Source organism: Centropristis striata, chromosome 14 (genome assembly GCF_030273125.1).
Source record: "Centropristis striata isolate RG_2023a ecotype Rhode Island chromosome 14, C.striata_1.0, whole genome shotgun sequence".
Lineage (NCBI taxonomy): Eukaryota > Metazoa > Chordata > Actinopteri > Perciformes > Serranidae > Centropristis > Centropristis striata.
Genome location: NC_081530.1, coordinates 26,917,249 through 26,934,964, shown reverse-complemented (window position 1 = coordinate 26,934,964; position 17,716 = coordinate 26,917,249). Strand labels below are relative to the sequence as shown.

General features: G+C 38.1%; 1 protein-coding gene across 1 annotated transcript; it reads right to left on the bottom strand.

Moving 5' to 3' along the window:
* Positions 1 to 604: 604 nt before the first annotated feature.
* grinaa (glutamate receptor, ionotropic, N-methyl D-aspartate-associated protein 1a (glutamate binding)) lies at positions 605 to 17,191 on the bottom strand. The gene is made up of 7 exons (XM_059350385.1): positions 17,075 to 17,191; positions 8,027 to 8,366; positions 7,158 to 7,273; positions 5,252 to 5,452; positions 4,375 to 4,503; positions 3,462 to 3,605; positions 605 to 2,528 (listed from the first exon to the last, which is right to left on the bottom strand). Exons 2-7 carry the CDS (start codon positions 8,328 to 8,330, stop codon positions 2,379 to 2,381), a joined length of 1,044 nt encoding a protein of 347 aa, XP_059206368.1. The 5' UTR covers positions 8,331 to 8,366; positions 17,075 to 17,191; the 3' UTR covers positions 605 to 2,378.
* Between the last annotated feature and the right edge of the window lie 525 nt (positions 17,192 to 17,716).

Sequence of the window (17,716 nt, the reverse complement as noted above, 5' to 3'; positions counted from 1 at the left end):
CACAGTACTCACTATTTATAAGCCTTAATACGAACTTTTGAAGCTGATGTCCTTCTCAAGGCAAAAAAAGAAAAAAAAAGAAAAGAAGAATTACTGAATTGGCCAGTATTTTTCTATTCGTATTTTTTCCAACTCAAAAGATTCCCTAACTTTGATTAAGAAATAAAAACGTAATTAAGTGGAGTATTATATCATATAATTACAATCTCAGCTCTATGGCTAACCACAACTACTTTGCAAAGGCAACAATGTTTTACAAATTAACTTATAAACAGTATATCAATTGATCAGTTAAATTATTACAAATAACATTGGCATGCCGATTTATTGGACAGAAAGTAATAGACATCTAAATGGTATGAGACATAGATGCTGTTGTTTTGTTTAAAGTTGTTTGATTGGCTGATTGTTTTTTTTTATTTTTTTTAATTTTTGCACCCTGATGATGGAACATGATTATCTAATCACCATCAGATGTGTGACTTGGCTGTGGCCTATATCACACATCAGTGCCCTGGTCCTACTATGATTGTGTGTGTGTGATACATTTTTCCTACCTACACGCAGTAATTAAAAGCAAAAACACAGTTTAGTTTTTTCAAAAAAATACAAACATAGTTCGACACCTTTACATTGTATCAGTTTTAATGAAAAGCGAACAGCAGTGTAGAGGAATGCAGTTCCACTTTGAGTCATTGCAAATATACAATGCAAACAGACCTATAAAGCCCCAAAATGTATTTACTTTATCTATACACATCAAACCACTAAGGAGTTCTATGTACACATACACGTTAGTTAGAGTCAAACACAAGAGTTAAAAAAAAAAGTCTAACAGGGCTGCCAAACATCACTGTGTCTCTCCAAAACAGGAGAACCTGTACAATGTGCATTATCAGCACATGCAAATGATAGGAGAGGGTCATGCAAGAGGTGAAAAATTAAAACAGAAGTTACATAATAAATAAAATGTGTTCATGTTAAATATCATTCAAGTTGTGTGTTTATGTGTAGTGATATTTTTGGCTTCCAGTGTATGTTGATTCCTTTAGCTTGCGAGTGCACCAGAATGTGATGGTTTTACAATCACAATAAGTAATGAAACCTTTATCCAAACAACACTGTTTTCTTAAACACCACCTCAAAGCAGCTTCAAAGCAACCCTATTATCTACATCAAGCTCAATAAATAGGTAAGTTATAAGTCCATTATCCATCTACTTCACAATAGTTACATTTCAGAACTTCTGAAACTTGGATCAGCTTGGTATATAGAAGTGGTCAATACTTCAACTTTAGTTCACATTGGTGGTGATGAGAAAAAAATGAATACAGCACTAAATTTTCACTTCACGTTCATGACCAGATGAGGGGAAATAAGTGAGGACAGTAAAGAAAGAAAAAAAGGCAAGAGGATATCTCAGCTTTGCAATCATAGAAATAATTTCAAAACATAAATTTTCTTCCTGTTGAAAAGATATTCTGTAAGAATATATAGTTTACAAATACTAATTTATGTTCATGTCATATACATCCAACATTGACTTTCAATCTTTCATTCGCCATTAAAAGTTAGTTAATGTACTGGGTAAGTGAAGTTCTGCGATCGGAGCGATTTGTCCCAAAAAGCAACACATCCATACGAATCACTCCAGCATGCCTTTGAAGGGCAGAGGGGGATACTGGCATCCTATATAGTAATACACTTAACTATTTACAGCTGTGACAAGCAAGCTAGAGGTAGTCCTCTGGTAGCTCTAAAGAACCATCACATATCTTTAGGTGTACTTCCAATGTTGCCATGCAGAGATACTTTACACCAGCAGGCTCAAAGAGAGAGGGACGTTTGGGAAAACAGACGGATTTAAGGAAAGGTATTTCTAGAGCTAACCTCTTCTCTTCAGACAAAGCTGGTTTGCATCAATATTAGGTGCTACGGATACCTTACCCGCTATTTTTTCTGTTTAATCCCTGCAGTAAGGCCAGGCTGAGTGCCAAGCATCCACTACACTTTATGAGCCGAGCCAAACTCAAAGTAGGGGGATAGGTAATGTAGCCATCTGTGTTAGTAGGAAGCAGGGCACAGTTACAGCAAGCGGAGTGTTCAAAATTGAGAAAATCAATATTATTTTATCATTAATGGCGAGATTTGTGTTAAATAAATAAGAGTCCCTCTCAAGTGGATTTATATGACAGGCTGAATCTGTTCCACTACACAACTGCCTGCTAAAAAAGTGTGTGATAATAAAGGAAATGAAGAGTGTCACAGGAGGAAAAAAAAGTGAAGAAAAAGTTAAAGGTGTTAGAGAGCATGTTAGCAATATTTCACAATATGGGAGACATTCTACATCTCCCTCCTGTTCTCTTTAATATGCAGCCTCATTCGCGGGTGCGTCCCACAATGGCCAGGATGTAGAGGAAAATGTTGATGATGTCAGTGTAGAGGTTGAGGGCAGCAAAAACGTACTCCTCTGGACTCAGAGCCAGCTTCTTGTTGCCCAGGAGAAGCTGAGTGTCCACGGCCAAAAACTACAGAGAAAAAAAAAGAATTGCATTAATATTTTAAAGATTTCTTTTTCATAATTATTTTATCATCTACCTCAAATATATCCATATACAATCATATACTAAGGCCATAATACACAAATATTTTCAAGAACATACATATTATGTATATGACATACATTTCAGTTCCTATTAAAGATAATACTGTCAAACATATCCAAATTCTCTCAGGTTTATGATGTTTTACGCCACATTCTGACTGATGAATACCATCTTTCATATTTTTTTTGGCTTTTCTGTTTTTCATACTAAACTTTTGTCACACATCATCTACTATATTAAATACCAATAGAGCCGTTTGTTTTGCTAGGCTTCAAGAGTTTCTCTTTATCCATTAAATCATCTAATCACATCATCTTCTCCTTTGTTCATTTAATTTAATTCTACTCTTTGTAGAGTTGTCCAACTTTTGCGTTGGCCCAAAACACTTATTTTATCCTCTATATAATAACATCTTCAAAGCGTTTTAACAGCTGTTTTGGTTAAACTTGGGTCATATAGTCAGATCCTAATAAAGTTAGCATCCCACTTTCCTCTTGCTTAGCATAAATCTTTTTCCTACCCGGTTTGTGCTTTACTTTTAAACATTCTGCAGATTTAATTATCCCAAATTGAGCAGAATAAACTTCATTGGAAGGTGGAAAAATTACCTGCATGCCAATTGAAACTGTATCCAGACAACTGGACTTCATTACCCAACAAATATCAAATTACCCAACTGGGGAATTAACTTACAAGTTAGACCTCAGATTAAATTAACTGCCCTGGCTCTTACAGTGATGGAATTATTAATGCTACAATAAATCTAAAATGTTTAACACTACAGAAAAAACGAAATACAACCAACAGTCACTGAAGTTATTCATGTTTTAAAAACACACTAAGTGTGAAACTTACGCAGGTGAAGAGCAGGGCCCCCAGTGAGGCATAAACGATGTGCAGGATCTTGTGGCGGATGAACATGCAGAGGAAGGAGAAGAGCAACAGCACGATCATGCACACAAGCAGCACGCCCCAACAGGAAGTGAAGTCATACTTGCTCTGTGGTGAAATAGGAAAGAAAAGAAAAGACAAAATGTTGGAAAATCTGAGTTCTAGTAGGAGATGAGACTCACCACTTCACTTCAAATTCTGTACATTTGTACACAGGAAGCTAGTTGTTAGAATAATTAATGTTTTAAACCTCTGGAGTCCAGGAGATTCTGGTTAAATTTGGTCAACTTTCTACGCATTTTCTTTCTTTTTTAATTTTACCAATTGAACAAAGTTTCAAGCTGCCAGGAAACACAAATATAAAAAAGGACACAGGTGCCTATGGAAATGTACCAATCTTCAGTTATAATTACCCACATTGTTATTCTAGAACTGTTCTGTGTTGTAAGACCTTTTTTTTTTTTTTTACCATTTCTACACACAAATACAGCAGAAAACTAAAGAAATAGTAAAACTATTATACAGGCTATTTACATGTAAATGTGAAACTAATAGTTTACATATAAACAAACATTGTGTAAAAGCCCCTACGACTGCACGTTCAACTGGTTTCCTCAGCTTGTCTCTACGTGATATATAAAGTTGTTACTGTAAATAAAACATGATCAGTGTATTTACAATAAATACACTCTTAACAAGATATATACATATATATATATATCGACATTCCTGTGGGCCTTCAGTGGGCAGCGTGTGAGATTGATAAGGTTGCACACCTCAGGGTAAAAAACGGATCCGAAGAAATTGCTTTAAAGGATGACGTTTGTCTGGAGACTTTTAAATACATTTATTAAAGCAGCTGTTTGTGTGTGCTGACCTGTAGTGAGAAGATCACAACAGTGAAGCAGACCACAGCAGTGATGCCCACAGCCATGATGACCGTTTCTGTGTCATAGAAGCTGGCGATCATGCCCACCATGTAGGAGAGGCTCAGGGTCAGGATGGACTGCAAGACACAGGACACACAGACACTTTACATGTTGTAGATACAGGTCAGATGATGGAAAGATGGACCATTACTCTGTGTCAGAAAACTATCTCAAATTAAGGACAATCTATACCGTCTTTATTATAGATGTTTGGAATATAGCAGAATAACAAAAATGACTCATGTGGAACTCGTTTATTGGGCTTAAAGCCAAATGAAACACGCAACAGTTTGATTTACAGATGAAAAGCATATTGAGTTTCTCAACTGAGAACTGAAACTACTGTGTATGAAAATGTTACTGCTGTGTCAAGAAACATTACTGATGTAAATCCCTTCAACAGCATAATAAAAGAATACATTAAAAGAGTTGTTATATAGTCTTAATCCCTGTACTAAAATACCTGTTAATCAATTTATACCAGACACTCAGTTTTCTGCCTTCTCAGAATTTGTCTGTTTGGCTTGCTCTTGCTTGTTTCTGTCTCTTTAACTCCTTTTCTTCTTATTTCTGTCTCCACTGTCATATCCTGAGTTTGTCCCTCACTTTTGTCTCCTCATCCCTTCATTCACTCTCTGGAAACATATAAAGCCTCTGTCCGACAGTAGGATGCTTTTTATGTTTTACCGTTAATCAAGCAGTAGTTAATTACAGCAGTTGTGGACTGAAAACTCAAACATACAACAGGATTTTAATCATGTAAGCAGGCTTTTACAATGACTAATCCATACTTTTTTATGATTTGGTATTAGGGAAAGTTCTTACCAATGCAACCAAGTTCCAGGGATGCTTGCGGCGGAACTCTCCACAACAGCTGAGGACGATCAGAGACACGAAGAATACTGCATATGACACATAGTATGTCCATGGATTACGTCGCACAAAGTACTTGGCCTCATCGACAAAGGTGAAGACAGCAACGAAGGAGAAGGTGACCAGCAGCTGCACTGTGAGAACCATGAAGACCTGTTGGGAAAGAGGAATGAAGCAGGTGAGATGTAAATTATGTTTCAGTGGCATTTTAAATTAAGTAATGCAGTGCATGTTCAAAACATGCCTGTTCAGAAGGGGGAGTCTGTCAGGGGATTGGGTGAACCAAATTTTAGAGTAATGAAGAGCCGTTTTGGCTAATCAGTTCTAATTCTGGTTTCCTTTGACATGTTGCATCGTATCCATGCTGAAGAGATGGAGTCAGAGACAAACGGACCTGTTTCTACCGCCTGCCTACATAATGACAGAGACATTTCAGACTATATGGCAAAGTGTGAAGGGCTTTAAAAACATGGCAAGTGGACAATCCAGGAAAAAGGTAATGGAACATTTAGCAGCATCACAATGAAGGAACTCGGACTGAGCAGAGGACATCGAGGGACGCTTGAAGGAACGGAAGTGCACCACACAAACTGTTTTGTTTTTTGTTTTGTTTACAGGATACTATTATTAACTTTAAATATATTGTAACACAGTTACACAGTAATGTTCAGCAGTACACATTTTATACATCTAATATCCTCCATAGTTATGTTACTTGATTTGTCTATAATACTCAATTAATTTGACTCGTGTTGTGTCTTAAATGGAACATTGTATTGGTTTGGTAATCCTGTTCAGTGATGTGGTGACATGTATCAGTGTATGGCCGCCAGGGGGGTGGGACCGCAGGTCGACTTTCCTCATAAACATGACAGCCTGTATGAGGTTTTCACGAACTGTACACTGAGTCGCGTCTTACAAACAGAACATACAGAAGTATTTAGCAATGTTTATAATCCACTTGTGTATCTCATAATAATTAATCAAGGTATTTGGTGAAGGTTTGCTCATAACCATTAGAAAGTGTCTTACTTTGTTGATGTGTTGTACATTTTTTATTGAAAATGTATATGTAGATACTAGTATATCACACATCTATTTGTCCACAAAGCAATAGCTTGCAGGAAAGTCCTGCAAACTCCTGCTAAGTGCTTGATTGAGGGAAATCCCAAGTGTGCTCTTATAGTAAAGTGTTTTTCATAACAGGAAATTACAGGACGTTGAACCTAAGTTACACAGAAACAATGATACACGAACCTGCAAAATAAAAAGAGACACAGGGCGTTGTCTTTCGCAGTGTTGTTCTGACTTTTGGATTTGTCTATTATCTGTTTTTGATACTTGCAAAATAAATCCCGCACAAGGTTGCTATTCGAATCTACCTGGTTGTCAGTTGTTTTTCTTTAAAGATTTTCTACAACAAGAACAGCTATTTTCAGCTTTCTTATGAACCACTTATCCAAACTACTTGACACTTAACACTGCACTTTCTTTGGTTTCTGAGCAATATGCTTGCTATGACATAGCTGTGTCTCACACCTAAATCACAGACACTCAAAGTCAGAAACACTAATGAAATACAAAAAAAAAAGGGGACAAACTTTATCGTCAGGCAAAGTATAAGTTACAGCTTGGGGACACCAACTATAAGAGTCCCAAACAGCTATAGCTTTAAAAAGATGTTTATATGTGGAAAAATACAAGATTATGTTACTATTCAAATTCACTGTAAAAACAAAAGAATAACTTGGGTATATGAAACTTACTCAGCTGTTCACTAATACATTGTACTTCCTGGCCTACTTCTGTTTCAGAGGAAAAGTGACGCCTTTAATCTATTTGGCACGGTAGGACCTACTTTTCTGATGAAGGCTTGCCGGATGGTCTTGTCCTCAAAGCCAGAGTTGGTGAACTCCTCGTTGTCGTAGTAAGATGGAGGCCCATCACCATGGTAACCAGGGCTGCCGGCAGGTGCTGGTGAACAACAATTACAGGACGATAAATAGTTGTTGTTTTTTTTTCAACTAGCAAAAAAAGGTAGGCTTAACCATAGAATTAGAGTAGAATAATTCTAATTCTTTTTCAGCATACACTGATTGTAGTATTGATTACGTCATTGATTGCCCTGTCATCATGTGCTGAGCCAGTGTTTTGAACACAGTTCACGCCACTTTCACCCCCAGTCTTCAAGCCAACCTAGAGGAGGAAAATGCACCCAGCAAGGGCCAGAAATCACCATGGAGAGGTCCCATGACAGGTTCCTCCCAGACCCAGTGGCTTTCCCTGACCTTCCGAGTTGAATCCCTCGGGGCCCCACCCATTGAGAGATGTAAAATACTTTCAGTTCATTGTGACTGTAGGTAATTATTAGGAAACATTAGTCATGTAGCATGACTTGTTTGATTTAATTTGTCTCACTTGACATTGCACATCCTGCCATGAAAATTGTAGATATGCACATAACAATGTTAATGCTGAAACAATATATCATGCAGCCCTAGGAATAAATGAACATGACTTCAGCTGAGCATGTTGTTTTTGTGTATTGAGCATAAGCAGTGTCAAATAACCTTAATCCCTTTGATAGAGGAGCAGCCCCACTGTTTGGCTATGTCATGATTTATTGCCTCTTTGACACATTTGGGTATTGAATAACAAAGAGTAAGGTGGCCTAGAAAGGGAAAGGTCTGCTCAAACCCAAGAGTTTAGGCATTTATGAACACTCACCTGTGGGGTCACCGGGAAAGCCTGGTTGTGCGACTCCTTGCTGATAAGGCCCCTGTGGGTAGGGTCCCTGTGGGTAGGGCATCTGAGGGTAAGGCATCTGAGGGTAGGGACCAGGGGCGAAACCTGGACCTGCCTGGGGAAAGCCCGGCTGTCCGTAGCCAGCTGCTGGTGGGTATGGACCCCCTGGGGCTTGGCCGTAGTTGGGAGGGGGCATGCCAAAACCTGGCTGAGGGGGTCCATAGACGTTGTTATGAAGTGGGTTGTTCTCACCCATAACAGGGTATCCACTCTTGTCCTGGGACATGGTGTGGAGGAAGGTTCACTCTGTTGCTAGAACAACCTATGAGAAGATCAGAATAAGAGATTAGCACGCTATGAAAAAAAAGCCCAGCATCTTACATTTACCAGGTAAGAGATTTAAATAGAAAGCTTATGTTTGCAGTATGGATATTCATACAATTTCAACACCTCTATTGCATCTCAAAAGTCCCAGATGGAAGCAGAGAGAAAGTAATGACATCACACTATCTAGGCCAAACTGGCAAAGACACAAAGCACTGCATATCCCTGATTAAAAGGTGACTGGCATTCAAACAAGACTGCAGAAGGAGAGAACAGCGGCACAGAGGAGAACTAAAGCACTTTGTCTTTCTGTTTCACAAATTAAAATACTACTATTTTATGATTTTCTACTGTAGTCCTTCTTTTTTTGGTTAATTTGATTCTTCTAAAATATAGCTTTTATTCACTACATAAAATACCAACTCAAATGTGATGACAAGGTCTTATTGGCTCTTAAAGAAGCCGGAAAAAACAACATTGATGCTGACACTTCAAAGGCTTTCAGGGCCTTTGGGAGAAAAAACAGGCTGTGCAGAATCAGGAAGAAAAGGCTGAAATAGAAAAAGAGAGGGGCCAACAGAAGGCCTTTTGTATAACATTAAAGATTGCAACACCTGAAGTAGTGGACACTGCACAGGTCTGGAGACACACTGGGGTTACAGAGGAAGAAGAGCACCTGGCTGTATTTGAGGCCTTGAAATAGATCTGCTGCCAGAGCATCAAAGATAATGATACAACAAAAGAGGAGCAGGGGAAAGGTTTTAACAATGATTGCGTTGTTAGTTAGATCACTCTAATCAGTATGGAAGTATGAAATTTGGAAGTATTTGAAATTATTATTGTATTCAATTTAAAGCATCTAATATAATAGCCTATCAAATCACCAAACCCCTAGCCCTTAACCCAACTGGACTATATTATAATATATAATTTCCCAGCAGCCACAACAACAGTTACATTTCAGATGAAGCCAGCAGAAGACAATTAGCAGCTGGATGAATCTCTGCCTATTCAGATTATAATATGATATTATGTGAAGTGAAAAATAATTGGTGCAGAAAATAATATCCAAATATTAAAGTAAGGTTTAGTCTACACACAAGTGTGTAAATTCATTACATTTTCCCTTGAAAAACAACTGTTGTGTGTATGTGTGCATGCGGTACACATAAAAAATCAAAGCAATGTAAGGCTATTTCTGAAGCTAAAGCAGAGATGAGAGAGTAGGAAAGGAGAATAAGTCATGAGTTATTCATGAGTTTACACTCATTCTGCAACTGATCTAATGTCATAAAATAGGCCACAGGTTAGAGTCATTATAAACACCAGATGAGACACTTGCGTCACACTGCTCTGAGAAGAACAGTCAGGGGAGGGGTACTTTACTGTTACAGCTGACTATCCAGACCAGCAACATCTGAAAACAGAAACACACATCTCTAGCAATAGCTGCTAAGGGAGGTCCAGTCTGAAGGAAACCTTACAGATTTAGGAAGTAAGCTAAAAGAGAGAGACAGAGGGCACGACTTTAAATGTGTCACAGAGTGACCGCTGTTCCTAGAGCTCATTCATGTAAGATATATTTCTGTTTTTATTAAACAAATGAAAATCCTGATTTTATTCAGTTATTTACAATGAGCATGAATTCTAATAAACTTAAACTCATAATGGGTGAAGATAATGGCTGAATTATGACTTGAATTAACGTCACTTCAGGCTGCAACTACCGATTTGTTTTCATTATGAATAAATCTGCTGATTGTTGTCACCATAAATTACTTTTTCTGGTCTGATCAATAGGCCAAAACCCAAATATATTAAGCTTACTTTAACATAAAAACACAGAAAAGCTACAAATCCTCACAATGGTAAGCTGGAACTTGGTAAAATGACGTGGACATTTAAAAGATTATTAACAGGGTTAAAGTAGATCACCTAATATAAGGTTAGTTGTGGTGATGGTGTTGGGCGAATGTAATGGCAGAAATAAATCAACCCTTCTGTGGTTTCTGAAATCCTGTTGTCATTTTGAAGCTTTCCCAGTAACAAGGTTTAACCAGAAGTTTACTGGATCGTTTTCACTGTTGTGACATCAGACTGTCAATCCCACACACTGGCTTTATGGATTTAGGCAGCAGACAATATGTGAGAGAAATTGAGGAGACGGCAAACACCACCAGTCCACATCAGTGCGGTCAGTGTTACCATGGACGTGAGTAGTGCATTGTAGCCATATGTATTATTAATCTGCAATCCTTCTAGAAGAGGCCTGACATTTTGGCCATTACTGCAGTGTCCCTCCCCCACCAGGCCCCTGCACAACACCAGTCAACATGTATATGCGCCATTTACATTGCAATCCATAATGTGAATGGGTCATCTACATGCATCACACTGAGCTGCACACCAGAAAACAGAAATCTATCTGTAAAAAGGTCAGATTTACAAGGTTGATTAGTACTTTCAAATGTGATGTGCAGGTTTCACATAAAAGGCCTGCAGGAAAACTTCGGCTGGGAGCCAAAAGCCATTCCCGTAATTGCTGAATTTAAAAGAATAGCTTGAGTCTGCAGCGTGCCGATTTTACAGAGGAGCATAGGCCTGCGCTAACACTACTGTGTGTATACAGTACAGCGGTAATACATATGCAAACACAAACAGAAACACTCTCAGTGCTTATGCTATTTCTTTCACACAACACCACCACCACCAATTATATAAATACACAACAGTACAAAAATATCCATTCAGTGGCAGATTATAAAGCTAAAAATCATGCTAACTGTTTCCCATACTCCCTCTTTCCTTCTCCTTCCCTCTTTCCAGGCCACACAGTAAGCGTTATGCAACACTGCTCTATTTCACTCTGGTAAATGCATCCGGACTACAGTGTGTCCTCATGATGCCTGTCTATCCATCACTAGGACAGTGCAGAGACAGACTGCAGACAAACATGATGAGTGCTGGCTCTGCTTCATACGGACAGTCACCATTAAGATCATAGCAGATTACAATCATTATCTGAGGAGCTAAAATCCCTCCCGGCTTTCCGGACAACAATGGTTGTGTTAGGGGGGCATATTGTACAATGAGTACATCAGTTGTGCTGAATTACTTGAGAGATTTTTTTTTCTTTCAGTGAAATGTTTGCACTGTGGTCAATATTGGTTTATCTTTACCAATCGCTCCCTTGATCTGAACTGACAAACGCCTACTCAAAAGTTCTGTAACACAATTACTGTAAGGATTTGTTTGCTTGCGTCAAACAAGACGACAGATAGGACATCTGTCGTCTGAGCAAACACAGGGATGTAACTGAATAACCCAAGCGTCCTCAACTTATCATGTGATACCAAGTCCAAGCATGTGATCTCCTCCCTGTCCAATATCCATGTAAAGCATTTAAGTTTGTGTCACCAGACTTTAGGGAATTTGCTGTCCATGTTAGGGCTGAGCAATAAGGCGGAAATCACATTTGAACTATCCATCATAGTCCAAGGTAATGTCTTTGCATATCTTGTAATGTTAAACCATCAGTACAAAATATATTAAGTTACAATAATCTAGATGATTGAAAAGCAGTAAATCCTCACATTAGATAAGCTGGAACTAGGTAATAGTCAGCATTTTATTAAAAAGTAGTTGCCATTTAAATAATCCTTGTATAGAATACTTGTTTTGACTCCTAACTCTATGTAAGTGAGGACCAAGTACCAAGACCTGAGTCCATTGTCAAATCTACACTACAAACTAAATACAAACAACAAACACCCTACCAATAATTCTGTAAAAAAAAAAACCTGACAACAACCCTTTGTTGTGTACAAAGGGTTGTTGTCAGGTTTTTTTTTGCTTAGGTTACAAAGGAAAGGACACCCAAGAGTGGTCATGTGACACACAGTCAACGCTTATGATCTCCTCCCTGTCCAATGTAAGAAGCAACAGACTGTGTTCAAGCTCTTTTCCATAAATTAATTCAGTCTATATAATGTTCGAAAAAAAGCATGCCCATCGCATTTTCCTTTAGCTCAAGGTGATGTCATCAAACTGCTTGTTGTGTCCAACCAACAGTCCAAAGCTCAAAAGGTCATTATTACATAAGACAAAGACAAGCAGCAAAACCTGACAAGGGAAATGTCACAAGGGAATCTGACATTTTCAGTTAAGTTTAAGCTATGTTATGCTCCACTGTTATGTACATAAAGTCATTAGTTTGGAAGACACTTGTAGAATAACATGATAATATCAAAGATAATATCAAAGTATGTAAAATAAATAATAATCACATTTTCCCCCAGTCCTTTGTATTTCTAAATTGTAGCAAAATTTTGACATGATCTTGTAAGTAATATTTAATAGAAGTGACGTCAGTGTTTTTAAGTGCTGACTTAATCCGTACTGGCCTTTCTGTAGCTTTTTATCTGTATAGGATGTAATCCTTTAAAATGTGTTTGTTTTAATAAAGTAAAAAAACTGTTTATATATGCACAAAGAAAACGAACTGTTTTTATGTTTTTAGAGGAAAAAAAGGGTTAAGGCAGTTGAGGACATTTGATGTTAGCGCCCTGTCTGCCAGCCACTCATCTCACAAGTGCAGAGTCAATTCAATAACCAAAGTTGTTTCACTTGCATGTCTGTGGTGAAAGTGAATACAGTCAATACAGTTTGTTTTTGTTTGAGAGGGGTGAGTCAGTTTGAGGCCCTGTGTTAGTACAGCATTACGTGGGAGATTTCAAATCCTCTTAGGAGAGACGCCCCAACGCTAGACGGATAAGGACAGCGACACTACCCCTGGCTTCGCTGATAGCCATCGCTAGAGGAATTAGATTAAAAGGGGAGGAGGGATTCAGTGGGCTAGCCAGAGAGCCACGTTAACACAATTAGGCTGGCACAATACCTCAACAAACCCATATGCAACATGCTATATGCATGCCTGAGCAACGCTAGGAAGCATAGTGACAATACAGGAACTGACACACAAAGCAGTGGGGCCTATACAGAGGTTGGAGTGTGGCGCCACAACAAGTGAAAAGTGAGAAGTCGTGGTCTTTGAAGGACTTTATTAAAATTAAATTAGTTTACCACTCATTTTAAAGATCAAGTACACTACATTGAACACGCTATCCTTTCTGAAAGCTACAAACCAACATCTATGACTTCACTGAGTGAGATAAAAAGAAAATGCTGTTTCGCCACCACAGGATGAGTGACTAATTCTGTGGTAACAGTTTTGCAACCTGAAGAGAGAAAAGGTTTCACACACACAATTCACAGAATCAGCTGACTTTTAGTAAAACTCCTTAAAGCACTCAGTGCTGAAAGATAACACTTTGAGTCCTGTTATGAAATTGCCACTTAGACCAACTGGTAGATAAATCCCCCACTGAGTCGCTGCCAGCCTATTTGCCAGCCGATGCAGCAGTCTGGCAAGATACTAACATCATGACGCGCCATGTCAGCAGCAGCTCTGGCTATGTCACACCTTTCAGACACCTCGTCTTGTGACAGATGGCTGCACTTTAGGTAGGTTAGCAGTGTTCGGTGACATACTGCTACCACTGTGAAAGAAATCTCAATTATACCTCATAATAACAGGACTGATTTTTTGTAAAATGAAAATATAAAAGCCATACATATAGTTATTATGCTCAATAACAACATGAAAGCATATAGTGTTGTACAAGCTTACCCAGTTTCTTGTTTTTCATTACAACACCAACGTTTCAAACATTAGAAGAAGGATTTCTTTTTTTTGTTGAATCAAAATAAGGTGAATTAACAAGACATACATTTTTTTTTTTTTTTTACAAATTGATAGTATCTTGCAGTAAGAAATTTTTCTTTTTTTCCGCTGGTGGCAGCAATACATTTACATTTACATTTACATATACATTTAGTCATTTAGCAGACGCTTTTATCCAAAGCGACTTACAGGAAGAGTAAAAAGCAAACAATCAAGGTATAGTGCAATAAGAGCTATTAGTGCTAGTGACAAATTCTTTGAGGAGTAGACTTATCATGTGGTCTAGGAGAGAAGATGCTCTTTGAAGAGCTGGGTCTTCAGGAGTTTTTTAAAGGTAGAGAGGGACGCCCCTGCTCTGGTAGGAACAGGTAGTGTGTTCCACCAGCGGGGAACAAGAAGTGCAAAGAGTCTGGATTGCCTTGGACCAACGGGGGGCAGAGCCAGGCGCCGTTCATTGGAAGAGCGCAACGGTCGTGAGGTAGCATATGTCTGAATCAGGGCGTTCAGGTAGGTAGGAGCAGTACCGGAGACAACTTTGTAGGCCAGCATTAGAGATTTGAATTTGATGCGGGCTGCAACAGGTAGCCAGTGGAGCTCAATGAGCAGCGGAAGCAATACGCCCATGTAGCATGGCCATAGCTCTCTAAAAAACATTCAATTCATCAATACTAGCTTGGAGGTTAGACTAAATTATTCACGACTTACAACGTTTAAGCAATTACAAATTTCAGCAGTCTGGGTTAGCACGATAGTTCAGCAGTATTTCTCTTGTGTGGTCAATATAAACCCACTGATCTTTGAAAATTAAATCCTTCCAAACAGAACTGAAGTGTAAGCAAAAAACACTTCTCCTAAATGTTAATCATCTCCTCTCTCCAATACTGCATCAAAAGCAAAACAGAACAAGCACATAAAGGCTTTTTATGGAATGAGGCAGTTATTTCCATGGCTGCCACTGAAAATCTGTAATCCTGGACTTAGTTTAAGTCTGTTTCACAGCCGAATGGTGGCACAACAACAGAAAAATCCACTAACCCCGCTTAGTAGAACCCTCCTCATCTTGTTCTTCCATTAAATTAAGTTTGATATTATGAAAAACTGTTCATTCAAATTCCCTCACTGTAAAACCGTATTAAAAGAAGAACAAATGAATTTGCCTTATTGGCATCAGGCATGTCCTGGTAACAAGCCGTCAGAGAAGAACAGTGAGGCTGTTTCTTTCTGAGTTGACGAACATCATGCTCAAGTGTATCCCTTTAGCCTCAGTCATCACAGGACTGCCAGACTGTAAATGGAGAGCATCAACCAAATATATTTTCAACCTATAAATAAAAACGATTTAACACATGGACTGGACTGGAGACTATTAATAGCAGTTGGAGGTGTGTAGATTATTCATGGAGAAGACCTGATGCTGCGATAGCAAAAACACATGAATCAGGATATGGGTAACAGAGCGAGATTAATATTATTATTGTAATATTGCATCCATCTCACGTTGAGGTTATTTGTGTGGCTCTTTGAAAACTGGTCTAGCCAAAAACAGACAGGTCTGCTTATTTAATCAATGAACAGTTTCTCAATTGAGTTTCTGTCAAATTTACGACAACAAAAATATATTAAGACTGCAACTAATGATAATTTTGATTTCCAATTTATCAGCAGATTACTTTTCTTGACTATATCAATTAATCCTTCATTCTATAAAATGTCAAAAAATTTTAAAAACTTTCCATCACAGCCCAAGGTAGCACCTGTTGAATATCTCCAACCAAAATATATTCAGTTAAAAATCAATTCTCACAGAATTAGTCCAAATGTTTCTTGTAAAATAAAGCACCTCTTGTTTAAATACAGTATTTTTTATTATTATTAAATTATGTTGTAATCATAATTGATTGCATTATTGATAAAAAATAAATACAACAACAACCAAAGGTTCAGAAATGTCTAGGACTAACTAATATATATATATATATATATATATATATATATATATATATATATATATATATATATATATATATGTTTGTGTGTGTGTGTATATATATATATATATATATATTTTTTTTTTTTAAACCTAAAACAAACAAACAAAAAACACAGTAAACTCTCACTTTTGAGAAGCTGGAACCACTGAATGTTTGGTGTTTTTACTGCTTGAAAAATTACTAAAAGATCAGATCGGTTATCAATGTGTTGCAAATATCAGCTAGGTTATGAGAAAACTTCTAAATAAATAACTGAACGAGCTGAAAAAACACCATATACTTATTAATAATTATATGCACTATACAGATAGTGAATCAAAAGACATCGACGTGCAAGGAAGACTACACTAAAAAACAACCTTGACCAAAAGGGATAATAAGACAATAATTTATGCTCAACTGGAAACCAAAACAGAAACACGGACCAACAGTGAGCCTCGTTTTCATTGTGCACCTGCAGCGGGCGGACCTCCATCCATCTAGGCCTCTCCATCGCAGATAAACACTGCGACACTGCGAGCATCTGCTACATCAGACTCATAAATATGAGCCCCAAGCTAGCAAGACCGCCATTGCAGAAAAATACTGACAAACTGAGTGATTCAGCGATATATATTCAGTTCCGTTAAATACGCTTATCTATTTATTTATTTATTTATTTAGGGAGGGGGGCGACCACACGCCGTGCCTCCTGGTTTAGAGTGCTGAGCTGTCTCATTTTAAAGCTACATTTATTTCCATGTGATTCTCAGTTTCCGTGCTTTTGCTCTTATCTGTTTTGCTGATTCGCAGCTTTCTTTCTATCTTGCGACCGTTAAGTGACATGAGGCAAGATGCTGGCCGTTGCTAACCACAGCCGTGCTCGCTAGCCGCAAAACACCATTTTTAACGAAAAAGGGGAAAACAATAGTCAACAAATAAAGCACTGGCACACTGCAAACATGCTGCCACCAAACTCTTTCACACACGTACCTTTAATGTGTGTTTATTCCAGAGTAACTGCCGACATTAACGCTCCCTCCTCCTCCTCCTGCTCTGACTCCGACTGAACAACTGGGTCGAGAGCCGCTGACGACGCCACACGACGTCGTCACGTGACGTGTGGGAATCTCCGCGTGTTACACAAATGACACAATTTATCTCCGCTCCCGCCATAATGACGCAGTGTTTTTCTTTATGATCGTATGAGAGGGGGGGGAAAGTCGTGCAGTAAACGACCTGTAGTGTCTTTGCAAACAAAACACTGCTATTGAAAGATCTGGATGGATGTGCATGATCATCATGGCACTTAAGTGCAATTTTGAGGTACTTCCAGTGGTGAAAGAAGTACTGTTTTTCATATTTTACTTTAGAAGTAGCAATATTACAGTGTAAAAATACTGTTACAAATCATCACCCTGTTAAAATAATCGCCTAACTCATTCAAGTTTTGCAGGAAACACAAAAAACCAAAAGTGTAAGATATGAGATTTATTGATCATTTCACTCAAAAAGGATGTAACAAAGGATGGCTATTGGCATAGTAATAACACTGTGTGTAAATTATGTAACTTAAGAGAAATAAATAACTTAAGCAATTTTTTGAACATGCTTTTGTGACTTAAGCAAGATATG

Bases quoted from the DNA above. Each gene is read 5' to 3' on its own strand.
- grinaa (XM_059350385.1), bottom strand. From the start codon at position 8,330: ATGTCCCAGGACAAGAGTGGATACCCTGTTATGGGTGAGAACAACCCA. The intron at 7,274-8,026 runs GTGAGTGTTCAT...GTTGTTCACCAG, and splicing joins CTTTCCCGGTGACCCCACAG to CACCTGCCGGCAGCCCTGGT. The intron at 2,529-3,461 runs GTAAGTTTCACA...TTTTCTCTGTAG, and splicing joins GGGCCCTGCTCTTCACCTGC to TTTTTGGCCGTGGACACTCA.